Below are 25024 nucleotides of genomic sequence, written 5' to 3'. Positions count from 1 at the left end.
GAGGTACTCGCGCAGGAACGCGCATGTCGCATTCGTCGGTGGTATGGCGCAGGTTGATTGCATGCCATGGCTGGGTCGCGTTGCGCAAACGTGTTAATGGTGGTGGTGGTATATACAAAGCTGGTCATGGAGGAGTGGGTGTGAGGTTGTGTTAAGATTTTTCAGTAGACGTAGACAGAAGACGCGACTATGGTGACGGTGAACGGTGATTTCCTCATTGAGCGTTTGCGCGCAGCCGACGCGAGATGGAAGGAGTCACCCAAACAGCCCGAGCACCCAACAGTCATTGGTCGGCACTCGTCCTCCGCCAACTGATCCAAAAATAAAAAGAATGTCTATCGAACGTCACGTTGTCTCTGTATGCAAATCTTTCCCTGCAAAGATCGCATCAAACGTATACGCGGCATCGCTTCGCCGGCACAGCGTTCTCCAGTTCGGCAGCGAAGCGAACCCTCCTGCAACGCACCAGCCACACTCAGCCGTTGACCCACTCGGATCGCTCCACCAAAAACATGCGTGCCAGGATAAACGGCAGCTCGACATGCGATTCGACCAAAAGTGTCATCCGAAGTGTGGCTAGTGAGGGGCGAATCTGCGGGTGCGCGACCTCATAACCGGCTGTCAGGACCCTGATCTGCATGAGATCCTACCAAGTGCAGTAACGAGACCGGTGGGCTGTGTGGACGATCTCTTGATCAATCGCCACACTGCGACGACTTTGCTTGCTTCAACGAATTATGGACGTCGACGGCATGCGACAATGTACATGGGTGTGAACAGTCAAAAAGTATGGCCACCGCTGCCGCTGGGCACTGGTTTCCTGACTGTTCGTACTATTGTTGCCAGACATGAAGCGCTGACGCATCATTGCGAACATTGACTCTCCGCTACTTGCCATTTATTATTACTGCTTTCTTTACCACACTCGCTCGTTCACGCATACATGCATTCGCTAAGAGGATGGAATTGGCTGGTCTTGGGGAATGTGGTGGGTTTGGTGCACGGCGCTGCGGTGCCTGTCATCACACCTGCACCAAGACCAGATGTTCGATCACTACAACATAGGCAAGATCCTGATGCGTAAGGGTCCTTGAAATACATCAATTTTGACTGCGCTGACATTGATAATAGTATCGAGATCTTGCAAGTGCTCATTACTGCACTACCACTTTCGCTAAGACAGATCGCTGCGACAAACATACCCGCTGTCTCGAGCATACTATGGGAGGAGTTCCTAGACGACAACCGACCGCAATGGTTCGAAGAGCTGCCATACGACATACAATCCTACTTCATACAAGAGTTCGGACCAGCGACGGCAGCACCACCTGCAAGCGAAGCATTGCCCACCGACGTCACCGCATCACCAACGGCATTTCCCTCAGAGACTGCTTCAAATGTGGACTCATCGATATTTGAGTCACTATCGACTAGCGCAGTGCCATCCTCTGCGATATCAGCATCCGAAAGTTTGAGCACGATTTCCACGCCTGCGGCATTTTCGAGCAGTGCCTCGAGCGAAATCACCAGCGTGGTATCTTCCTCTGGATCTTCTTCCGAACTTTCGACCACACCCGCGACTTCATCATCATCGTCGTCATCATCATCGTCGTCATCATCATCGTCGTCATCATCATCGTCATCATTATCATCATCTTCGGAAACTACCATCTCAACATCTGCATCCTCCGCTGCAAGTTCATCTGCAACTTTGAACCCAACGACAGATCCTGTGGCACCCGCTTCTAGCGACGCTGGTTTGACAAGACGCGAAAAGATCGGACTTGGTGTGGGTGTGCCACTGGCGGTACTCGCACTTGCCGCATTACTACTCGCATGCTGCTTTATTTTGCGCCGAAAGAGAAGGAGATCCATCGAAGGCAGCCAACCTCCGTCATCCCCGGGCTTCATTCCCCGTTTCTCGTTTCAGGACCGAGGACTGGGCGGTGAAAATTTCGAACACAGGCGGCCTTTGAATCCCGCATCACACCAGACGAGCCGTTTCGTTGAGGACATGAACTGGGAGGATGATGGCTATGATCCGGCTCCCATGTCTACAGCCTACCATGGCCATCAGATCCCACCGGCTGCAGCACCTACACCGTCTCAGGCAAACAACATTGCGACTGCAGGCATTCCCCATCCCAACGACGGTAATTCAATGCCATCAGAGTCAACACCAATGGCGATGCAAGATAATCACACGCCTATCCTAGCGCCCGCACTCTACCACAGCCACTCGTCGAATCGTGCGCGCGGCCGACGAACAAGCTATAAGAGCCTGCACTCAGTGGCCGAAGTGACCGAACCCGACGAAGAATTGAACGGAGACTCTCCGGTGCTAGGTCGCAACAACTCACCACCAAAGACAGGCCCGCGGAGACCCAGTATGTCCGCTCTAGACACGCTTCCCGTCCCCGCCGTGGCGAGCATAAAACGCAAACCCGTTCCCACCAGTCCCATCAGTAGCCCAGCAGCCGAAGCGTCACGAGGTCTCCTCCGCCCTTCTCTCGCATACAACAGCGCCGACTACAGCGGAAGCAGTTCCTCTGGCCTTGCTGTCTCCAGCTTATCCAGTAACTCCGGCCATGGATACCAATCCGACGATTCCGGACCCATCTCTCCCATCACCCACCAGCAACCGTCCTCAAATCCTTTTGCAGGCGGATACGCATACCTTGAAGACTACGGCCCTGAGTACTCAAACAACGGGTATACCGACCAGGACGATGAGCTTTATGGTGGACACAGAAGCTTCGATCGATACCCAGATCCCAGTTCGTCTCTCAAGAAGAGCAGCAAGACTGAGTGGCCTTTGAGGAACGTCATGGGTGGTGGGCAGAAGAGGACGAGAAGTCCCATGTGGGATCGCGTTTACGAACGCGTATGAGTGCATTCGATGCACAGTAATGATTTCCTTTGTTGTATATACGAGCATTTGCATGCTATGACTTAGCACTGGCGTTTGATTATTACGGGAGTAATGAGTGTTGATGATATCCACTACTTGATGCGAAGATACACAGCGTCTTTGTACGCACATTTTGTTATTTATACCCTCCTTCGCAGTACATACGAGGTTCTGTAGTTAGGAGTCGAGAACAGTTGCTCAATGATATCACAGTCAAACATTACTTCCGATAATGTGCATGGAATAAAACTCGCTAAATGTTCCGAGAGGTCTACAAGATCTCGTGCATGTACAGTCTACTCATCAAAACCTCGGTCCGACACTGCTGACGCGGACCTTCGTCTGTGCTGACCCGTGACTGCGGCCGGGCACACCAGCCAACTCTCTTACTCCACTTCCAGACTGACCTCTTAGTCGTGGAACTTCCTGTTCTCGTTCTCACCGAAGAGCGTGACCCTGATGGATGGCAGGGCCTGGGACTCGAGTAGCTTCAATCGTTCTTGGAAGGTGTTGTTAATGTCGATTCGGCCGTTTGTACCAACGATCATGGCACCGCCAGCGCTGTCTGGAGTTAGTAATGTCCGATCTTCATGGTATCACGAGACGTACGATCCCTCTGGCAGCGGGTCGCTCTCATCAATAGTGATGGAGACGTCCTTGCCAATGTTCTTCTTGTACTCGGTCTGCGCCTCCTCGATAGCCTTCTTGGTAAGGTCGTAGTCGGCCTTCCGGACCTTGACCTGCAGCTTGTCTTCGTTGAGCGCATAGGCGCCCTCGACAATGAGGTCCTTCATAACGCTCTGGTACTTCTTCTTGTCCTTTGAAACATCGCCCAGCTTCTTCTCGGCGTTCTCAAACAGGCGGTTGAGCAGCTCCTGGCGGGCGGAGAGGATGCGTAATCGGCTCTTGTTGGAGACGGTGGAGCGGGTGATTTGCTGCGACATGCTGGCCTGCTTGAACTTCTTCTCGTACGACGAGTCGATCGAGGCCTGTTCCTGGCGCACGAGCTTGGACTTCTCGATGGCAAACTCCTCGTCGGCCTTGAGGCGGATTTCGTTGGCCTTCTCCATGGCTTCCTGGCGGATAAAGGCCGTCATCTTCTTGAGCTCGCCGGCGACCTGCCATGGTGGTGCGTGTTAGCTATCGTGTTGACGTAGTGGGCGGGGAGCTTGCCGCGGGCTGGAGCGGGTGGGGAGTTGTACCTGGTCGTCGGAGAGGGCGTGGACTTGCGACATGATGGCGGTATTGTGTGGGGTCCTCTGGGCTACGGGGTCGGGTTATGGGTGCTGGCGTCGAGGTATAGCAGTGACGGAGCTTGGAGGTTGAAGTTCAAGCTTGGGCCCCCAGACACCCAGACGCTGCCCGCGGTTACCCAGGTACGTCTGCAGAGGACCCATGGCACGACGTCGCAGGTACGCGATGGTAATATTAAACGTGTCACCCTATGGATGTAATGGATATATCTCTTGTTCAACCTCGTCGCGTCGCCTCGTTGCTGCTCCCGAGCTCTCCAGGGCTCTCCTCCTGAATCCAACTACATCATCAGTCGGCTGATCCCTGCAACCTGCACGGCGTCGGCTAGTCTTCCCCAACCGTCTCGTGCACTTCACCGACTCAGCGTGACGTTTCGCGACTCCCACGTCTGCGCTGTCTACTACCAAGACCACACATCCCCGCCCTTCATACCCCATACGCACAGCATGCGCCCGACGACTAGGTAGCGATACGCGCAGTGCAGCGACGACAGCCGACACGAACCATGGTGGAACTCTCGCCGGGCGCGAGCGTTGCTGTGAGTACCCAGGCCGCCATACCAACGCGGGAATAGACCGCTAACGGAAGGACATGCAGCTTGGAGTAATGGTCGGCCTTGCCTCTACCAGCATACAGAGCGTTGGCCTGACGCTGCAGCGGAAGTCCCATCTCTTGGAGGAAGAGAAGGACGACGACGATGAGAGGCGACCCCCATACAAGCGGCGGAGATGGCAGGCACGAACACCCCTCGCGCATTCGGAGACGATTCACTAACACACATACAGCTGGGCATGCTCATGTTCGTCGTGGCAAACATCGTCGGCAGTACCATCCAAATCACCACCCTCCCCCTTCCCGTCCTCTCTACCCTCCAGGCATCCGGCCTCGTCTTCAACTCGATATGCGCCTCCATCATCCTCAGCGAACCCTTTACGCGATACTCCTTCGTCGGCACGATGCTCGTTGCGATAGGCGCATTGCTCATCGCCTTGTTCGGTGCCATTGCGGAACCGTCGCATAACCTGGATCAACTGTTGGCGCTATTGGGACGAAACACCTTCATTGTATGGATGGTCATGACGGGCATAGTGGTTGTCATGCTGGTTATTGCCACTTGGTTATTACACCGCATGCATCCGCGGACCACTCCTCGACAACGCCTCGTACGCGGTATCCTCTTCGGTTGCGTCAGTGGCATCCTCTCCGCGCATTCACTCTTGATCGCAAAGAGCGCCGTCGAACTCCTCGTCCGGACTCTCATCGACCGTCATAATCAGTTTGACCGCTGGCAGTCCTGGATGATCCTAGTCGGACTGGTCGTCTTCGCCCTGACCCAACTCTACTACATGCATCGCGGACTGAAGTTGGTTAGCACGAGCGTGCTCTACCCCTTGGTCTTCTGCGTGTACAACATCATCGCGATTATAGACGGCCTCATTTACTTCGACCAAAACGATCGCCTGTCGAGTCTGCACGCTGGATTGATCGCGCTTGGAACTGTTATTCTGCTCGCGGGAGTTGTCTGCCTGAGCTGGCGACTTGAAGACAACGAGGAAGAGCCCATGTCACCAGTAGCAAGCAAGCACACCGGCAGGGTTCCGATGCCTCACAATGTGCTGGAACCCGGTATCGGCCTTGCGCATGGCCACAGCCACGACGAATCCGACTCACCTCTGGACATCGATGAAGAAGCCCCAGGCGTGCATGGCTATGCCTCGGAGCAAGCCAAACGGAAAGCGGTCGACGAAAGGACACCTCTGCTGGCCGGCGCTCCCACAGGTCCCGCGGTAACACTCGCCAATCCGAAGAAGCGAGCATCGGTAGACGCCGGTGACTTGAAAAGTCCTATACAATCCCGTAGATTGCCGAGGAGACGGCGGATGACTATCTCGGAGGAGACAAATGAGATATGGGATGAGCTCAACGACCGAGAGACTTTGCCTTCTCCTGCCCGGCGATCCGTGGATCTAGAACGACGACCAAGATCTGGGACTTTGCCTCCACGAAGGAATGCTGCGCAGTCGGCGTGGCTCAATCAGATGCGTCGGCGGTCCTGGTTCGAAGGATTCGGTAGCCGAGGCAGGAGCGTGTCGCAAGGAAAGAAGCCCGTGGACAGCTCTACATCACTTCTTGATCATCCCGATCCAGAGGATGGCGATATCTCTGATACAGACATGGACGAAACATCCCGGAGACGACAGACCTGGGGGTACGGCCAAGGGAGCAAAAGCCAAGACAATTTGGGCGACTGGTTCAAGATGAAGTGGTGGCGCAAGAAGTGGAAAGAGGACGAAGAACATGAAGAAGAACGACCTGCATGATATCACTACCGCATCCATTAATTTGAATATACCCAGAATGTATTATCAGAATTCAAGACGCAGTTCTAAGGATTACTACGCAGCGCCATCGCCCCTTTCAAGCAACAAGCATCTCCGCTTTGCGAAAGTCTCCTCGAGTCATAGTCGGAACCCACGTTACTACACTAACCCACATATGCACGACATCCAGATGGAGTAATCCTTTCCTGACGATAAGCTCATAGCCAATCGCAGATTACATCTCATTGCCCCACCTTATGCCACCCCACTATCCGCATCTACCTCCAACGTTTCGGGGTCGTCTTGCTCATGACCTGCAGCGCACACTAATAGATGGCAGTGGATAAGATCGGAAAGCTTAGCAAAGCTCCCGCCAAATCGGCTATGTAATTGACGCATGCCAAGCGCCATATGCAGTATCAAAGTCCCAGATATGCGCTGCTCTACGCCTATATGGCGGCTGACTGGATGACGGAAGCAGGGAAAGCCCCTTGAACAGTGTATCTTGAGAAGCTGATGATGCCGATGTCGTAAGTGCTGAAGATTGGGCGATGGTAGATAAGGTCGTAGTACATAAGGCCGGTCGTGCTCGTGCGCCTTCCACTCCCAGCGGCGTCTATAACATCCCTAGATAACCCGAACAATCCAATCATACCAACCGCCACAATGCCAGCAATGCAATACTTCGAAAAAGCGCAAACAACCTTCAAACCCCCTCTAATCGCCAACGAGAACGCCTACCTCGGTGACGTCGTATCGTCGTACGTCCAGCCTCCACAAATCCCAGCAACCCACTACCCAAACTAACCCTCCCTCCCTCATCAGTGAGTCCACAGACCCAGAGAAGCCCATCAGCGGCGGTTTCTACCGTCTAGAAAAGGGAACACCACTCGTATACACGTATACGTACGATGAGATCAAGATCATAGTGGACGGCCATTTCTACATCAGCGATGAGACAGGCAAGGAAGTGAAGGCTGAGAAGGGGGATGTGTTTTTTTTTCCCAAGGGGAGCAAAATTACGTTTAAGACGGATGATTTTGGATTGGGCTTTTTCGTCGGGCAGAGGAAGAAGGATGGTGCGTAGATGGGTAGGGGATGGAGATGAGAATAAGAGTGTTGGAAATGAGGCTTGCGTCTCATGAACACTGATTGATGCAGCTCCTTGCCTTGCTTACCGAATCTCTGATTATTGCATTTTCTCGCGTTCGAGGATATCCTTGTGTAACCGGTGGTATGTATTGCGAAATCGCGTTGCTCGCCTTGCTTACCAATGTCGGCGCATTGCATCCAATCAACAAGTTCACGTCGAAAAGTACCAGCCATGAGCCTCAACTTCTGGAGACGCATTTGTAAAACCCCGAGTTGGAAGTTGTCGCAGAATAGGCCAGAAATGGACGCCTTAGGTGAATGCTCGCTAAGCATCATCGGTGTCGCTGCATGCTGACTGCATCTCGGTATTGGTGAAAGTATCAAAATATGGTATAAGTATGCCGCTACAGCTCGCGATAAACACCAGAACCTCATCATCTTCACCAAGTTACTACTGGAAGAAAAGCACTTCTACAATGTCTACCCCAACCACCTACGCAGCATGGACCGTTCCGGCGACAGCCACCAAGCTGTCCGACCTAACGAAACAGAAAAAGACTATCCCAACTCCAGGGCCCAAACAAGTCCTCCTCAAGATGACAGCAGCCTCCCTCAATTACCGCGACGTCCTCATCTCCACCCGCTCCCCCCAATACCCAGGAGACCACAAACCCGATCTCGTGCCCGGCTCTGACGGAGCCGGCATCATCCACTCGACTGGCGCAGACTCTGCCTGGGCCGGCAAGAAGGGACTAGCGGTCATGTTCAACCAGAACGGGTGGCTGTCGGGAGACTTCCGCAATCTGGACTTTGCCACGATCCTAGGCGGCACGAGCCAAGATGGCACGTTGCAGGAGTATCTTGTGCTGCCTGATGAGTGGATTGTGGAGCAGCCAAAGAACTTGACGGCAGTCGAGGCGGCCTCTCTGACGACGGCGGGGGCGACGGCTTGGTCTGCGATTCGTGGGCAGCTTGATGGAAGGCTGGATGGGAGTGTTGGAGATTGGATCGGGGGCTGGACCGATAGGAGATTGGAAGGGAAGTGGGTGCTTACCTTGGGTACGGGTGGCGTCAGCTGTTTTGCGATTCAGGTAAGTCGTCATGTGTGTTGCAAGTGGATGTATACTGACAGGACGTAGATTGCTTCGGCCCTCGGCGCAATCGTCATCGCTACTTCCTCTTCGGACAGCAAGCTCGAGATTGCGAGAAGTCTCGGCGCGACGCACCTCATCAACTATGTCACCACGCCGAATTGGGACGAAGAAGTCTCTCAGATTACTGGCGGTAAGGGCGTCGATCACGTTATCGAGACAGGCGGTGCAGGCACGTTGATGAAATCTATCAGCAGCACCCGCGTTGGCGGTTTGATCAGCATGCCAGGTGTTTTGACACCGAATGCGCCTATCGACGCGGCTTTTGTCCCAAGTATCTTGTTTACTGCGAAGACTGGTAAGTCTTTGACTATCTCTCCTGGATCAAATGCCAAGTATGCTGACAACGAAAACGCAGTAAAAGGATGTTGCGCCTTCCCGCGTAACGCAGTTGTCGAACTAGCGCAGTTCGTTGAAGCGCACGGCATCAAGCCAGTGGTGGCGCACGAATATCCTTTTGACCAGACGGTTGAGGCATTTGAGATGATGGCAAAGCAGAGTGCTGTGGGCAAGATCGCTGTCAAGATTGGTCGAGAGATGTGAGGAGCCTGACGATTCTACTGTTGTCACTACCGTCGTTACAATACTTGCGAAATTCATCAACAGTATGCCTGTAATTCAGCTTGTTCGCCGCGATCCCTTTTCATGGTACTCTTTTTATTGCGCAAGCTGTGAGTGGCTTGTTTCGCTGTGTGTCATAGCACTACCAGTCAACGCCAACCAAAGTTCAGGATGCTAGGGCGCCTTCCTACGAGGCACCTTGTGAGTATATAATAGCCACATCTGTGTTTTCAAGCCGTAGCTTTACACAGTGCTGTCACTTTAATCTTATATACCCCACCCTTGTCAAATGGACTCACTCAAGCGCAGGAGCCGAATCTTCCTGGATCTTAGCGGGGAGCGAACAAAGGCGAGCATGAATTCATCCTTCAATACGGGTGATTTAGAAGACTACGCAAAGTTCAAAAGGCTATTCAACCAAACACGCTTTTTAGGGGAAGGGAGTGATGGCACAGTCTACGCATACCAACACAAACATTCCAAAGCGCTTATTGCAGTAAAGACACCAATCGCGTACAACACTCCTTACTTAGTAGCTGAAGCAGCTAAGTTCATCAAAGCAGAAGTCGAGAATCTTACTATCCTCGGTCAGCATGAGCACATCGCCGGAATGCTAGCATGGTCGCATAACCATCATCCCGCGGCCCCAGCAATCTTCCTTCCATTCTGCGAGCTAGGAGATCTTCGTTCATACATGGCTGCATATAAAGATCAGCAACTCCAGCAATCAAAGCATGTCATACGAACATCGGAAGTCACCATCTGGAAGTGTCTTCGCGACATGGCCCTCGCTCTGGATCACTTGCACAACATGAACGACGAGTTTGGCTACGTCCATAACGACGTCAAACCAGACAACATTCTAGTCGAATTCCCCAAAGGCTGGAATCCAAAAGATGGTATCCCCGATGAGCCGGTATTCAGATTGACCGACTTCGCTCGTATGACACGATATCCTCTACTTGAAGGCGAGAAGCCCAAAAAAGACTGTCTCGGTACACCCGAGTACGCACCGCCATTGACCGAACAAGAGAAGCACCGGCCGTCCGTTGATATCTGGGCTCTGGGTGCGACCTTACAAACGCTCGCTTTGAGAATAAATCCTGTCCAATCGCGGCAGGCTTTCCTCGAAAGTCAGTTAAAGGCACACAAACTCGCGCCTATCCTGAGTGACGACGGCGCTTGGAAACAATTAAAGTGGCGTGTTCTCAGACCCACCGTTTACCGCCCGCTCGACGCTACACAAGAGGAACTAGTAAATCACCACGACGTCCCCATGTCCATCTGGGCGAACGGTTTTCCCGAGTACAGGGCTTGGAAGCATTGGCCATATACTAGAACACTCAACACCTGGTATAAAAGCTTGTGGGAACGAGACGAGGAGAAAAGAACTACGGCAAAGCAGCTTGTCGAGTGGTGTGTTCCGTTAGTTGCGAGGTATATTCGTGTCGCGCGGCATACGGAAAAGGCGGAAGAGCGCTTTGAGAAGGCGGCGAAGTCGAGAGACGAGGTTGAGGGGAAACAACAGAATAGAGAGCTGAGAGCCGAGGCTCTGGAGCTTTTGGATGCGCCTAGCTATGAAGGTAATGGGTATGGTGATCTCTGAGGCAGAATAGATAAAACTGAAGATCCTTCAAGTCGTGGCTTGCTAATAAACATGAAAAAGCCTCCTCCTCTGCCTCGTATTGCTCGCTGTAATCAGCGGATGCGCTATCAAGACTTACAACTCTTGCTTGGTAAAAGTCGAATTCTTGACCTTTGAGATTTTGAATCCACCGGGTGCCTGAGTCTGGAACATACCCTTGGGGTCGTACTTCTTAGCCGCAGCTCGGATCTTAGCGACGTTTGCGGAGCCGTAGCTACCAAGTGGGTCCTGGTAAGCGTCGGCGTAGTTTAGGTACTGCCAGTCTACCAGAGCGTCTTTGCTGGCAGCGAATCTTTGCATCTCTTCGGTGACGGCCCTGAGCGCCTCTCTCGCAATGACTTCGGTCTCTTCTCCTTTGACAGCAATGTCGAAAAGAAGCATGACTGCGTTGTCCTTTACGAGATCAAGACCCATGACGTTACCACCGCGTTCCTTGCTGTGCTCGGCAAAGGTGGTCGGGATAGCTTGGAACATGCACTGGGTGATGAAGTCGCCGTCGGTACTGATCGCCTTCCATGCTTCGACGAACTTGGTGTGGGCGTCGACAATGTACTTGAATACGGTGGCATCGTTCTTGAAAGTCATGGTGAACCAGATGTCACTAGATCTGTCAGTTTGATCATTTTTTTGCGTTCAGGATGACATACCGGTATCCTGTAGGTTGCTCAAGCTCGTCAGTAAGGTTCTTGTGGCTTGCCTTCCTTGTGGTATCGGATAGAGCAGGGATAGCCATGAACTTGTCGAAGCCTGTGGGAGCTACGTTTCCGGCAACATCCTCGTATGCGGCAATGATGACGATGTCCTTCATGGCGGGTAGGTAGCTCCAGAAGACAATGCTTGAGCCGTCAGGGTAGTTCTCGACATTGTCGACCCATGCTGTGTAAGCTTCGACGTGTTGTTGTGTGTGGTTCTTGTCGTGAACCCTGACACCACCCCAAAGGTCTCCGGCAGCGAATGTTTGCACGTCATAGCGGGTGACGATACCGAAGTTGAAAGAGCCACCCTTGAGGGCTGTGAAGAGGTCGCTGTTGGACGTAGCGTTCGCGTTGACAACCTCGCTGCTTGGTATTAGCGACAACCCATGTATTGTGCGATGATGCAACGGAGTACTGACCCATCCGCAAGGACAACCTCGAAGTTCTGTACCTGATCACAAGCAAAACCCCTTCGCGCAGTGTAGAAAGAGTTTCCTCCTCCGGTCAAGAAACCGGCAACACCAACACTGCTTGCTCGTCCACCCGCGACAGTAACCCCATAAGGTTCAAGTGCGCCGTAAACACCACCCCATCGGGTGCCAGGCTGGAATCGTGCGAGGTTTGCTGCCTCATCATAGATAGTTGTGTTCATAAGACCGAGGTCGAGTGTCACGCCATCATTAATGTTGTTGGACCCGGCCCAGGTCGAATGACCACCACTCCGCACCGCAAACTTGCAGTTGCTTTGCGCACCCAGGGTCTTGACAGCAGTCGAAACCTCTTCGGTAGATACTGGTTGGACAATGCAGTTAGGCTGCAACTGAGCACTCACCGACCAGTAAGATGCTGTTCGGTTTTTGTACTGTTCATCATTCTCGTAAAAGATGTTTTTCAGTCCGGCAACCTCCAGCGATGAACACTAAATCCGGTCAGCAATGGTCAAAGTTTGACTAGGGAGTACCCGTCACGCACGCAACTGTCATTCTTACTGCCAAGAACCTCGTTCTTGTGGGCACCGAACTGGGCAGCTTCGGCGTGCAATCCCAGAGATGCAACAATAGCCGGTGCAAGGAGCTTCATGCTGTCTCAACTTTAAAACTTAGCACACTCGAAAAAGATGTTGTTGGACCGATATGCCGGGTCGGTTGGGGTTTTATTGCCGCCATCGCTGCAGGCAGAGTTACCATGCCAGCAGCGGCTAACAGCACCCGAAAGAGATATCGCTCCAACTTGGCATTTAAACCTGAAATGTCCTCCTCCTGCCTAGGTAGGCGGCTCTTATGCGGATCTTAACATGTATAGCAGAAGGGTACATATCCAGCTGCCGTTCTAACACGTGGTGTGCGCATTAGCCTTAAGGAGGGGTGTGCTCCTCTGGTCCCTGAGAAAAGAGGCGAGGGCTCCAGATATTTTCATCGATATGATAGGCAAATATTATCCTTGAACACGGGACGGTAAAATGGAACCTATCACACTCTGCACCAATGCCGCGGGCGGTCCGAACACAAGACCCACAAGCTACGGGAATAGCTAGTATCGGCCTTATCCGTCGGGGCTTCGACGTTTTCGATCTGTAGGATCAGATCTCAACCTTTTCGCACGCGTCAGCATCGACTCTTCGCTCGCATTGCGGCCAATTATCATGCTTCAGAAATGCGGATCTGAGAGGTGTTCACCATGACTCTCATAGCATATCGGTTATCGTATGATCCGATCTGTTCAGTGGAGACTGGGGCATGAACCAGATGAGCACTGAATCGTCTTGTGGACTGGAGTATGGAGGCCTGATATACAGTTTGAAGTGGTCTGAAATCAGTAAACCAGCAGCCAAATGTGCATTGGCCATGGTCGTCCCGATCACATGAAGGTGTCATATCTATCTGAGCAAGACCCCGGACCCCTTCTCGGTAGTTATTGTGCCTCCATGTCCATATCGGGGTCAACGGTCTGGCGAAGGGGTCAAGTTTACCGAGACGGGCCTTCACGTCCAGGCGAGTACTTCGATGCGATCGACATGAATGTCGTTCACATCCACTCCCCATGTGTTCCGCCCCTGGACTGGAAATTTAGCGCAAACTTGGCCGTCTAGCCTCCACAACCTTATGTGTGAAGCACCTCCGCCTGCTAGTTGGAGAAGAAGGTTTCAAGAGTCCTAGGCGTACATGCTCTCCCTCGTTGGGGTATTCTTTAGTTGCCGCTCCCGAGACCGTTGTTCATTAATCAACTATCCGTTCTTTGTCCAACGGTTGCCACGTCATGGCGACAGTTAACGGCGTCACAACCATCATCCCTCCACCCGATGGCTACGAGGTCGACTTCGCGAACCCACAGCGGAGGCTGGTGACGGAGACGTATGTGGTCTTCATCGTCGAGAACATCTTGGCACTTGCGTTTCTTGGGCAGCGGCTCTACACCAAGATTCGGCTTATGAAGCAGTTCCAGATTGACGATGGTATGATATCCAATAACAGTGGCAGAGGAACTCTTCTGACAGAGGTCCAGCATTACTCCTCCTTGGTTGGGCTTGTTCAGTGGGCACTCAAGGTCTCTTGATAACTGGATTCTCGACCGGTAGTATCGGTGTACACGCCTGGGAAATCTCGATCGAGAAATACGGCTTTTATTCGCGAGTAAGCTGACAACTCTTTCCCTCACCTACTTTTGTTGCGTATGTGCTGATTCGACGACTTGACAGCTCATTCTAGCAGCACCAGTCGTGTATGCTCCTTGCACAGCCCTGACGAAGGTCGCACTCTGCATCTTTTACAGTCGTCTCTCCCCGTCCGTCGCCTTCCAATGGGCTGTTTGGATCACCCTTTTCGTCTGCGCTGGTTCGTATACAGCGATATTCTTCAGTTTGATATTCGCTTGCAAGCCAATTGCAGCCAGCTGGGATCCTCTACTGCTCGCTACGGCAACATGCGTCAACAGAGGGGCAATCTATATTGCTACGGCTGTGATCGGTATCGTGACGGATGTGATGCTGATGGCCATCCCCATTCCGACCGTCTGGGGATTGCAAATGGCGATGAAACAGAAGATTGGACTGACAATCATGTTCTGTGTTGGATCAATGTGAGTGTCCACCGAGAAGGAAAGTCGCGCTACGAACCAATGCTGACTCCATATAGCACAATGGTCACTTCAATAATTCGCCTTATTGTGTTGATCCCAGCTTTGACAGACATGGACCAAACCTGGATCATAGCCGTGGGGTGCTTGTGGATGTAAGGCCTCCGTTGATCTGATGTGGTTTCAGGAAACTAACCACAATACAGCGTCGTCGAATCGAACTTGTTCGTCATATGCTGCTGCTTGCCGACCCTGCGACGTTTCTTAAAACACGCGGCCCCGCGATTAGTCGGCGAGAGTCGCGGATCTGAAAACAAAGATTCCTCAGGTCGCAATCGCGGGTTGCGCACCTGGGGAAGTGATGGAAACGCCAAGCGCAAGTACGATACGTTGATGCGCACTGTAGACGGCGCGCAAGGAGACGGCGACGATGAGATTCCTCTTGCTAGCGTGGCTCCTAAAGCCTCGGGTGGGCGAGAGGCCAAGGCGCCGACCGGGCACGTCTCTTATAAAGGAGACAACGATAGCGAGGAAGCTATCCTGTACGAGCGGACCGTCCAGGTCACATATGAAGGGGGTAACGGAGGCGACCCTGCGAATCCGTACACACGTCAGGTCTGGCCAGACGGGCACCTGGCACCCCGGGCCCTGTGAGCTTCGCCCCACGCTTGACACTAGAAGTGCGTTTCTCGATATGACTGCTTTCTTACGACATTGCGACGCTCTTATGGATATCCGATGTACTTAATCAATGGCTGGGTTTACGATGGATGTCGGATGCAAGGCTGGTACCAACTAGGCGTTGGAGGGTCGCCTGATTTTCAGGACAACAGATTACATAATCACTATGTCATAGCAAGTCGCGGTTATTGTGGAGCGCCAGCACGCGCCAGCCTCCGCACCATCACAACTTCTATCAGACATGTCTTCTTCCACAACCAAAGCCATCGTTCACAAACCCCCCATCCGAACGTTAGTCGATAGGCCATCTGTGATTCTCTATGGAGCTATTCAGTCCGATCCCAACAAGGACTGGCAGGCACACCTCACAGCCTTGCTCTCCGATCTACCCATTGCTATCCTGAACCCACGCCGAGATGACTGGGACAGCAGCTGGATCGAAGACATATCTTTCCCGCCTTTCAAAGAGCAGGTTGAATGGGAAATGGACTACGCGCGCACAGCCGATGTTATCGTTTTCTATTTCGCAGGCGAGGCTAAGGCATTACAGCCCATCACGCTGCTGGAACTAGGACTGTATGCCGGAACAGGCAAGGCGATTGTTTGCTGTCCAGAGGGTTTCTGGAAGAGAGGCAACGTACAGTTGGTATGTGAAAAGTACAACATTGACTTGGTGGAGTCGGTTGAAGAGTTGGGTGACAAGGTACGGACAAGACTGTCGGCCAAGCTTCCTGAGGGGTCAACCACTGCGCATCCAAAGAACGCCGTGTGACATTGCCTCGTTTTCCTTTTGCGCTTTCAACCACTCGCAATCAATGCCCTGAGAAATGCGCCTCAAAAGATTATTGTGTTCAGGTCATTCGATTTCTAATTGTTCAGCTGCCAAGAAAAGCCACATATTGCCCCTCGCATTTGGTCTTCTGCATCATCCGCTTAGCCTTGTGTAGCCCGACAGCATGGCTAGCCATTCAGAGTTGTTCATTCACGCGAAGATGTAAGATTGTACGAACGAATCGTAGCCTAGCATTGCAAGCCGTCGCATCGTGGGGGTACAGGCCCAACGCAGTGTTCAGCGACCGGTCTCGAGCTGAACAGCGGCTTTGCGGATCTAGCTGCGAATTGACTCACACCAAGAAAAACCATTTCGGGACGAAAGCTGAGTTACGCGATATGTCACGTGCGTCTAAGGTCTTTACGCGCTGGCTGTTGAGCTCTGCATTCGTCTTTCCACGTGTTTCTTCCTTCCTTCAGATGTATGCGCTTTGCATCTAGGATTTACGAATGCTACCGAGCTACATAGCGACAATGTCTGGAGATCTCCGACTTCTCAGTCTCGATGGAGGAGGCGTACGTGGTCTGGCATCACTGTATATGCTAAGGAAGATACTATCCTTGGTTGGCAGCCCAAAGCCATGTGTCTATTTTGACATGATCTGCGGAACAAGCACAGGAGGTTTGATTGCTATCATGCTCGGTCGATTGGAGATGTCTGTCGATCAGTGCATTGAGGCGTACACCGGACTGATGGACGTTGTCTTCGATCCGAAAGACAGAAAACTGCCTTTCAAAATTCGAAATGGTAAAGTGCAGCCTCGGTACAAAACGAAGCACATGGAGAAAGCGATCAAGCAGGTGATGTCCAACGCTGGGTGGACATCGGATGATAGGTTCAGAGGGTCGAAAACTTCAGCTTGTAAAACGTAATGTCCCAAAGTTCTTCGTCTCGGGACCATACGCTGACTTAGCAAGTGTTGTGATTGCCATGACAGAAGAAAGCCGTGTCCCGATACGCTTCACTGATTATGAGAAAGCAGGCGAGCATTCCAACTTCTACAACGAAGTCAAAATCTGGGAGGTAGCTCGTGCTACATCCGCTGCAACATCATTCTTTGCGCCAATGGAGATAACACATTCCGGTGAACCTAGACGATTCCTTGACGCAGGTATCGGCTCCAACAATCCCATCGACGAACTGTACCTCGAAGCGATGTCGCTGTTCGATAAATCCGAAGAAGAGTTCGACAAGCAGATCAGAGTGCTAGTATCGATTGGTACCGGCAAACCAGCATTACACGGATTCGGCGAGAAAGTCACCGAGGTTGCAAAGAGCATTGCTTCGATCGCAACAGAGACTCAGAACACAGCGAACAAATTCCATCTCACGCATAAGAAATTGGCAAGCAGGGACGGATACTTTCGGTTCAATCCTCCCGACCTCTCTGAAGTGGCGATCGACGAAGCGAGCAAAAAGGGCATTATCGCATCGCGGACTGATACGTATGGCAACGACGCGCAGACTTTGGAGATGGTGGAGCGCTGGGTGAGCGTGGCAGGAACCGAGAAAAGTGCGTTGACTCTCGCTAGTGCTGAAGAAATGGACTTTACTTAGATGGTCTCTCATGTTGGCTATTTCTCGCAGCATGTAGATCAATGCTGACTACTATCCTGAAATAGAACCAATCATCTCACCGACTCCATCTGCAAATCACATCAAGCCCGCTGTGACGAAACTGTTCTATTCACTGCACAAAGGACCCAAGTACATCAAAGAGTATGCGCCATCATACTGGCAACATCTAACGCTGGACTCATACTACGTGTACGAAACGATATACGACAGATGCAACCCTCAAGACAGAAAAGTCACTTGTACGTATCACAAGTCCAAAGTCAAGCCCTTAGAAACACTAACAACTTTCCAGTCAGCGCTTTCTTTGAGCAGTTCGGCCCCGATGCAAAGCCATCATCTAACCACGTCTTCGAAACCTGGGCGCGCCTTCTCCGAGACAAGCGCGATGTGCGCAACAGTATACATCGGAAGCCGTTCGTGATGGCGATTTTGTACATGCTCCACGTCGAATCTAGTCTTGATCTCACCAAGATGACAAACATAGACCCTAATCGACGCGAGATGCTGAAACGGTTCTCGAAGTGGGTGCCATGCAAGTGTGATGCTAGGTGTGGCCGCGAATGGAACTTCGTGAATGAGGTCGGGCTATCGCGCGGCGGAAATGGTGGTGATGAATGTGATCTTCTGCAGTTGTTTGACGATAGCAAGTGGAAATTAGTGTTCAAGAGCGATAAAGTGCGGAAACTAGATGCGACCAGGAAGGCATGGGAAGCTTCGATGTGAGATGAGGGCAGATGTCGCTTGCTGCTTGTGTTCGTTGGAACTAGTTGACAGTTTTCTCAAGATAGAATTTAGATATTAGGTTAATATACAAAGCAACTCGCGACAAGTCCATTGATGATGTCTCGCTAACTACGCCCTTCATGCTCAGTCTGAGGAGCATCAAAGTCGCCAATAGAGTATTCGTGTAGCCACTCCAAGCTAATGGTCATAGAATCTGTTGCCAAAGTTGCTGCCCGATTCATGCACTGTCGACATCGGCCGTGGCATCTCACTCGCAGTGGGCCCAGAGTAGTCACTATCACTAGGAGCCTCAGACGGCGGCACATTCGGATGTGCTCCGGGAGGCGTCAGGCCGCTCCATTTAGCCATGATCTCATCCCGAGATCCGCCATATGATGGTATAATTTCGGTACGAGGTCCTTGAGTAACAGTCGGCTCGTATTCCAACTGAGAGGGCTGGTTGTGTTGAACAACGTCATTGTTTCTCTGGTGGCGCGGCCGGTACCAGCAGAAATATCCAAGTAGCAGAGCGATGACAAGTACAGCAATACCAGCCACCGTTATGAGAGCAATAGCAGTGGTACTGATTGGATTACTGCTGCTGTCACCACTACCTCCACTACCACCGGCTGTGGGATCTTTGCTACCGGCGGTGGGCTGGAGCCCGCTAGTGATCGATCGCAGGAAATCATCGATACCCGTGGTGCCGGATCCCGTGGTCAGAACTTCTCCTTCAACTGTTGAAGTCGCAAGCACGAGAATGTCGTCTGAAGCTGATCCGCATGCCCACGAGTAGAATGTATTCTTGTCGCCAAGGGCAGAAGTGCGAGCGTAGCGGAAACACTGTTGTGCTTGCTGCGAACTGTAGACTGAGATGAGCATTCATTCTATTACGAAAACTCTGGAGGGCATACCATTGAAGAATTGAGCCATATATGGACGAGCAGGTGTCGGCTGGGAGGGAATAGCCGAAACAATCTGTCTGACCGTACGGTCTGCATGTAGCCCAATTATCGAGACACTCAACGTTATTGCAGCATGCGAAGCCGAGGTCAAGTTGTTGTGTAGTGATGCAGTTATAGTTTTCCGCACATGTGATGGGTAATTCTGTTGCAGGTTAGATGTTGGCCGCATCCCCGGGGTAAAGATCGATGCACCTGAGTTGCCACGAATGAAGCCGCATGTCGCAACGGATCTTTTGAATATATCGCCATGCAAAACAGGAGCCGGCGTGATAAGACTCTCTGGTATCGCTACCTGTACTCCAGTCGCCCGTACTTGTGGATTGGGGATGTCTTTTCCAGCGACCAGCGCGGCGATATTCAAAACATAGAAGCGGAGACTTGGTCGCATCTTCATCTACGGTAAAGCGGTATGGAACAAGTTCGTGTGGTGTTGTGAGTGCCAGCGAGGAATGCGGTTTGTGCACATGCGCTGTACCTGCTTCTACCCTCGGCTACCCTTGTTCCACGAGCTGAGAGAGCAAAGTACCAGCCTTCCTGCGCAAGTATGCATGTGTAACACATCGGTCTGGCCGAGCGCCACCGATAACTCGTATCTTTGGGTAGCATAGATGCCGACGGCTTGTAGGACCTTGGGTTAAGCGTGGGGTGGCTCATGCGAGCCTGTTGAAGCACCTGCAGGCAGCAATGTCAGCCGCAGTCCGAACGGACCTATCGCGACAGTTGTCTTCCGGAGGACTGTGTATGAATTAGTGATAATCAAGTGGTGTTGTACGCTGATCTGTAATGCCCAAATTGTTTGCGAGAAGGACACCCTGTTCGTGCGATCCGGTCCCAGATGCCAAATTCCCCAAGGCTGACTCCAAGATCCTATTGCAGCGTGGTACAACTAATGAAGCGCGAGGGCCATTTGGAAGGCACATGCTGGGTGTGTTGAGCTTGGCGGGCTGAACGTCTGCCTCAGGGATGAGCATGGCTGGATTGCAGCTGCAACGCGCCGTGAAACGCACTTCCCTGGCGCGGTGCAATCGGAAAGCAGCTTTTGCGATTCGAGTATCACACAAGCCCCTAGAATGGTATCATTATTGGCTCTCAGCTCTCAAGAAGAGTATATGTCGAGAAAGCTGGGCATGTGGAGGAGGCAACAGGGCGGACATTCGGGCGTTGCCCAACTGGCAGTGGCGCTAAGTCACATGCGGCGCTACTGCACTCCAGCTTCCTCTAAGTCGCCCGCTCCTGGTCGCCGTCAATGTTAAATTTCACATCGTTCCGCCGAGCGTGAGAATGTGGGATGATACTGTTTGATTGCCAGTGCTCCAATGAATGAGCTCGTGAACTACCAAAGATTACACGGGTCATGCTAAGCTGTCGCCCAGCGGGCTCTCCCTATAGAGTATATGGCTCTTGCTTCCATGAAACCCTTCTCTCATCCCTCATTCTGTCGAACCTTACCACGCTCTGTAGCAAAACTTGGGTACCAAGTGCACAGTCCTCTTCCTTACAGAACTCCCTTGGGTTGTGGCTCACACCTTCTCTGCACGGCACGAAGATCATGCTGGTCGGGCAGCGCTTACTCGCGTAGACGCTATCATGCCCAGCACCAGAAGTCATCTCCATAGACTGGTTAGGGCCGAGAATACTGCGTGCGGATTGGCTGACAGACGTGATGCAGTCTGCGTGGAACTTGGTTGCTGGGCTGTCGAAATCCTCGACTATCTCAACACTGAGTGGAAGACCACTTGTGCAACCGTGGTTTGAGCCTTCAACATCTTCGCCTGCAGCGATCTTGGGGAAGTCGCGGAGAACTAGCTCCTTCATCTTCGCGACTGTCTCGTCTTTCGGTGCCCTGATGTCGAGGCTGAAAGTTACCTCGCCTGGCACCGTGTTTGTTGAGCCAGGCTTCAGGTTGAGTATACCCGTGGATGCTAGTGCGGCATTGGCGGTTGCAAGACGATGAGAATGAAGGATCATCTTGCTCGCTGTCAGCAGCGCGTCAGCTCGTGATTTGAGATCGGTAGTTCCGGTATGCGTGTCTCGCCCCTTTACTTTAATAGTCATCCATTTGTAAGCTTGCACTCCAGTGACAACTCCGATTTTCTTGTTTGCCATCTCCAGAAGTGGGCCCTGTTCGATATGAAGTTCGAAGTGCGCCGCCATTGGCATGGCCTCGTAGCTCGCTGGTGTACCCCCCAGGTAGCCAATGCGCTCGAGCTCAGACTTCATGGTTGCAGTTCCAGGATGAACTTCGCGAAGGTTATGCGCCGTTTCAAGAGGAATAGAGCCCGCCCAAACTCCGCTGGAAACCATTGACATGGGGAAGCGCGCACCCTCCTCGTTAGTCCAGTTAACTACGCCGACAGGGTACTCGGTCTCCGTCCAGTTGTCAGCGAGCACTCTGAGCATCTCCACGCCAGCAGTAACACCCAGAATGCCGTCATATCGTCCACCAGTAGGCTGCGTATCCAAGTGACTTCCTGCAAATGTAGGTGGTTTGTCGTTCCGTAGTCCCGGTCGCACAGCGAATTGATTTCCCATGGCGTCAACGGTAACCTCACAGCCGAGTGCCCTTGTTGTTTCTGCAAACCAGTCACGTGCAGTCTTGTCGGCATCAGACAGCGCCAATCGCTTCATACCCGTCTCCGTTGGCTCTCTACTATCGTCAGACACATGGATATCCATAACTTGGACCACTTACTCGCCCCATGGCTCGCCTATACCCCATTGGCATGTGTCGTGGATGTCCTTCATCAACCTCTCCTGGTTGACTTTCAGATCTCTCATCGAATCATCATTCATCTCCTTCGTTCTGATCCGCCATTGTGGCGAATTCGAGAAGCATCTGACATGCTTGCATGCTATTCCTGCTCTGGGAGTAGGTACAACTCTCGGTGCGGGGTAGCGTCTGCTTGCAATGCGGAGTGCAGTCGGGAACTTGTTAGCCAGCAGAGCCATTATGTTGTAGGAAGTGAGGAAGGGAAGAGATGGAAGTCATGGCGGCACGGGTCATGGAAGTCGGCATCTCAAAGGATAACATGACATGACAGGCGCCCAGTCGTAAGGAAGGGGCGGGTCGGATGTCCGATAACAGTAGTGCGGGACTATCCCGCTTTCTGATATGCAGGTTATCCGTCGGCTAATGGAAGCATGCGAACACGCGATGATAAGGCGGATGGAATGGACATTAGTTGAAGAATGGCAGTTTATTGCTTTGGCAGTTTGTTCCAGAAAGATGCTGAACTCACGGGGCGAAATGGGTGCGCCCCATGTGCTAATAATGTGTGTATTGGTATGGGGTATCTATAGTGTAGCCTGTCCTTAACGCCTTTGTATGCTGCTCAAATTAAATTGCGTCCGCGACTTTCCTGGCTGTGCGACGGATCTCAGACGGCCTTGCCTTTCCCCTTTCCTTCGATCACTGGCTTGACGTCCTCCTCGGAGACCTCGTCCTCTTCCTCGCTATCGCTCATGAACTCATCATCTTCGTCGTCCCACCCGAACATGGTCCGTTGCTGCACATGTTTTGAAGAAGAAGCGGACGGTTGAGCATCATTCTCGTCCTCTTCCTCTGAGCTGTCTCGCTGTGCCATCAGCATCTTCTCGATAGCTTCTCTCGTCTTGTTCTCTGCTTCCTCTTTGTCCTCAACCCACTTCCCATCAAGACGTGCTGTTCCTCTGCTGTTTTGTAGCTCTTCTTGCTTGCGCTCGGTGCTGGCCACGATGTCCTCCCACTTCTTCCGTCGCTCCTCCTTTTCGCGCTGCTCCATCTCGGGCTTGATCGCGAGGTACTCGGCAAGCACCTTGGCTTCAGTGACTGTGCGCAGGCGTCGGCCGTCCAGATTTCGGGATGATCCATTCACGTCGCCCTGCTTCTTCTTGCGCGAGGACATGCGACCACCCTGGGCGCGCAGGATAGATCCGAAACCACCCTTTCCACCACATAGCGGTACGGTCAGGCGTAGGGATAGAAAAGTGTCTGCAGGCGAGGACAGGAGCGACGACACGGGCGCAGCGTCATGACGTACGGAGCGGCGCGAGTTGGTGGTCAGGATGTAGGATGAGTTCTGGATCCACGGTGCGCGCTCGTAGAGTGTATCGTAGATGGAGGTAAGAGGCGCATCCTTTTGCGTCGCAAAGGCGATGTTCTGCCCGCGAATGCTGTTGACGATGACGGTGATGGGGGACTGGGTGGCGGCGTCCATGGTTGCGACGCGGTGTTGTGTATTTTGCGCGTGCGTGGTGAATATCGCGATCGCTTGCGAATGCGATTTGGGAGTTTTAACTCTGGTTAGGGTGAAAGTTGCTTGTTGGTGGGCGAGAGTGGTTTGGTGAGGGATCAGGCGACTGAGTCTTGAAGATTGGGGACCGGGCCTTGGCGGAACCGCAACAGCTGGTCATAGCGCTCGCTTAGACAAGCTTCGCACCCATCACTCGAAATCGCCTGCTCTCTACCAGCGAACTTCTGCCCTTATCGACCTTCAACCACAACTCTGACATCCCGAGACTTCTCGCAAACCGTCAAGATGCTCATCCCCAAGGCCGACCGCAAGAAGATCCACGAGTTAGTCCCCCTCTACAACAAACAATGCCACGGCGCATTCGAGCTCTGAGTTTCGCACGAAATGATACGACTTGATATGGGCTGAGCTACACTTGATTCCCTTCCATACAATTGAACATATTTGCTAACCGTTCTTCTCTCCAGGTACCTCTTCAGAGGTTAGTATCCCCGCGCACTCGAGCCATGGCTATGGCACCATTATACATTTTCGCGGCTTTGCTGCATATAAGGATAGGCTGACACACGGTCACCACAGAGGGAGTTCTGGTTGCTAAGAAGGACTTCAACCTTCCCAAGCACGGCGAGATCGACACCAAGAACCTTTACGTCGTCAAGGCTTGTCAGTACCCCCTACTGCACTGCAACACCGTCGGCCCCTAACAGTCAACAGGCCAGTCTTTGACCTCGCGCGGTTACCTCAAGACCCGCTTCTCATGGCAATGGTACTACTACACCCTCACCCCTGAGGGTCTCGACTACCTCCGTGAATGGCTCCACCTCCCCGCCGAGATCGTTCCCCAGACCCACATCAAGCAGCAGCGCTCTGCTCCTCCCCGGGGTATGCTCGGCGGCGGTGACGACCGTGAGCGCCGTGGTGGCGGTCGTGGTGGACGTGGCGGTGACCGTGGTGGTGACCGTGACGGCTACCGCCGCCGTGACGCTGGCGAGAAGGCTGAGGGTGCTGCCCCTGGCGAGTTCAAGCCCGAGTTCCGTGGTGGCTTCGGCCGGGGACGCGGCGCTGCTCCTGCTTCGTAAGCAGTTGAGGGCTTTCTGGAGTAAGGCTAGATACGGTTTCATCTTCATGTCGGGCTTTACTGCATTACAAAATGGGTTCGGATACGGCGAAATGACCGGATGATACTACGAATGGATCGCTTGTCTAAGTTGCGATGATGCAGTCCTGGACGACCATGTCCTCAATGATACCCCATAACCTTCAGTGAACTATCCTGTTTGATTTGCTCTTCGTGCATCTGAGCGCGTGTCC

At 52.6% G+C, this 25024-nt stretch overlaps 11 protein-coding genes across 11 annotated transcripts; 7 read left to right on the top strand and 4 right to left on the bottom strand.

Annotated features, from left to right (window-relative positions):
• Positions 1-1076: 1076 nt before the first annotated feature.
• Positions 1077-2890, top strand: J4E84_001908 (uncharacterized protein; the record flags this gene model as incomplete). Its single annotated transcript, XM_049384538.1, has 2 exons — positions 1077-1080; positions 1149-2890. 2 exons carry the CDS (start codon positions 1077-1079, stop codon positions 2888-2890), a joined length of 1746 nt encoding a protein of 581 aa, XP_049247894.1.
• Positions 2891-3321: 431 nt separating this feature from the next.
• Positions 3322-4146, bottom strand: VMA4 (V-ATPase V1 sector subunit E; the record flags this gene model as incomplete). The annotated part of the gene is made up of 3 exons (XM_049384537.1): positions 3322-3472; positions 3521-4029; positions 4114-4146. 3 exons carry the CDS (start codon positions 4144-4146, stop codon positions 3322-3324), a joined length of 693 nt encoding a protein of 230 aa, XP_049247893.1.
• Positions 4147-4670: 524 nt separating this feature from the next.
• Positions 4671-6486, top strand: J4E84_001906 (uncharacterized protein; the record flags this gene model as incomplete). Its single annotated transcript, XM_049384536.1, has 3 exons — positions 4671-4703; positions 4763-4900; positions 4951-6486. The coding sequence occupies 3 exons, from the start codon at positions 4671-4673 to the stop codon at positions 6484-6486; spliced, it is 1707 nt and encodes a 568-aa protein (XP_049247892.1).
• A 666-nt stretch (positions 6487-7152) lies between these two features.
• On the top strand, positions 7153-7573 carry J4E84_001905 (uncharacterized protein; the record flags this gene model as incomplete). The annotated part of the gene is made up of 2 exons (XM_049384535.1): positions 7153-7247; positions 7312-7573. 2 exons carry the CDS (start codon positions 7153-7155, stop codon positions 7571-7573), a joined length of 357 nt encoding a protein of 118 aa, XP_049247891.1.
• A 481-nt stretch (positions 7574-8054) lies between these two features.
• J4E84_001904 (uncharacterized protein) lies at positions 8055-9272 on the top strand (the record flags this gene model as incomplete). The annotated part of the gene is made up of 2 exons (XM_049384534.1): positions 8055-8669; positions 8718-9272. 2 exons carry the CDS (start codon positions 8055-8057, stop codon positions 9270-9272), a joined length of 1170 nt encoding a protein of 389 aa, XP_049247890.1.
• A 307-nt stretch (positions 9273-9579) lies between these two features.
• Positions 9580-10896, top strand: J4E84_001903 (uncharacterized protein; the record flags this gene model as incomplete). Its single annotated transcript, XM_049384533.1, has 1 exon — positions 9580-10896. The coding sequence occupies one exon, from the start codon at positions 9580-9582 to the stop codon at positions 10894-10896; it is 1317 nt and encodes a 438-aa protein (XP_049247889.1).
• Positions 10897-11010: 114 nt separating this feature from the next.
• On the bottom strand, positions 11011-12710 carry J4E84_001902 (uncharacterized protein; the record flags this gene model as incomplete). The annotated part of the gene is made up of 4 exons (XM_049384532.1): positions 11011-11536; positions 11583-11993; positions 12050-12549; positions 12603-12710. 4 exons carry the CDS (start codon positions 12708-12710, stop codon positions 11011-11013), a joined length of 1545 nt encoding a protein of 514 aa, XP_049247888.1.
• Positions 12711-16688: 3978 nt separating this feature from the next.
• Positions 16689-18516, top strand: J4E84_001901 (uncharacterized protein; the record flags this gene model as incomplete). The annotated part of the gene is made up of 4 exons (XM_049384531.1): positions 16689-17032; positions 17133-17728; positions 17838-18032; positions 18086-18516. 4 exons carry the CDS (start codon positions 16689-16691, stop codon positions 18514-18516), a joined length of 1566 nt encoding a protein of 521 aa, XP_049247887.1.
• Positions 18517-20737: 2221 nt separating this feature from the next.
• J4E84_001900 (uncharacterized protein) lies at positions 20738-22226 on the bottom strand (the record flags this gene model as incomplete). The annotated part of the gene is made up of 3 exons (XM_049384530.1): positions 20738-20814; positions 20981-22128; positions 22174-22226. 3 exons carry the CDS (start codon positions 22224-22226, stop codon positions 20738-20740), a joined length of 1278 nt encoding a protein of 425 aa, XP_049247886.1.
• A 632-nt stretch (positions 22227-22858) lies between these two features.
• On the bottom strand, positions 22859-23677 carry J4E84_001899 (uncharacterized protein; the record flags this gene model as incomplete). The annotated part of the gene is made up of 1 exon (XM_049384529.1): positions 22859-23677. One exon carries the CDS (start codon positions 23675-23677, stop codon positions 22859-22861), a length of 819 nt encoding a protein of 272 aa, XP_049247885.1.
• Positions 23678-23998: 321 nt separating this feature from the next.
• Positions 23999-24792, top strand: J4E84_001898 (uncharacterized protein; the record flags this gene model as incomplete). Its single annotated transcript, XM_049384528.1, has 4 exons — positions 23999-24036; positions 24181-24194; positions 24293-24376; positions 24428-24792. 4 exons carry the CDS (start codon positions 23999-24001, stop codon positions 24790-24792), a joined length of 501 nt encoding a protein of 166 aa, XP_049247884.1.
• Positions 24793-25024: the final 232 nt, after the last annotated feature.

The sequence above is a fragment of the Alternaria hordeiaustralica genome (genome assembly GCF_023758085.1).
Source record: "Alternaria hordeiaustralica strain BMP 2776 chromosome Unknown scaffold_2, whole genome shotgun sequence".
In the NCBI taxonomy this organism is placed as follows: Eukaryota; Fungi; Ascomycota; class Dothideomycetes; order Pleosporales; family Pleosporaceae; genus Alternaria; species Alternaria hordeiaustralica.
Note: the sequence above shows the minus strand (reverse complement) of the source record. Positions and strands in the feature narration are given on the sequence as shown.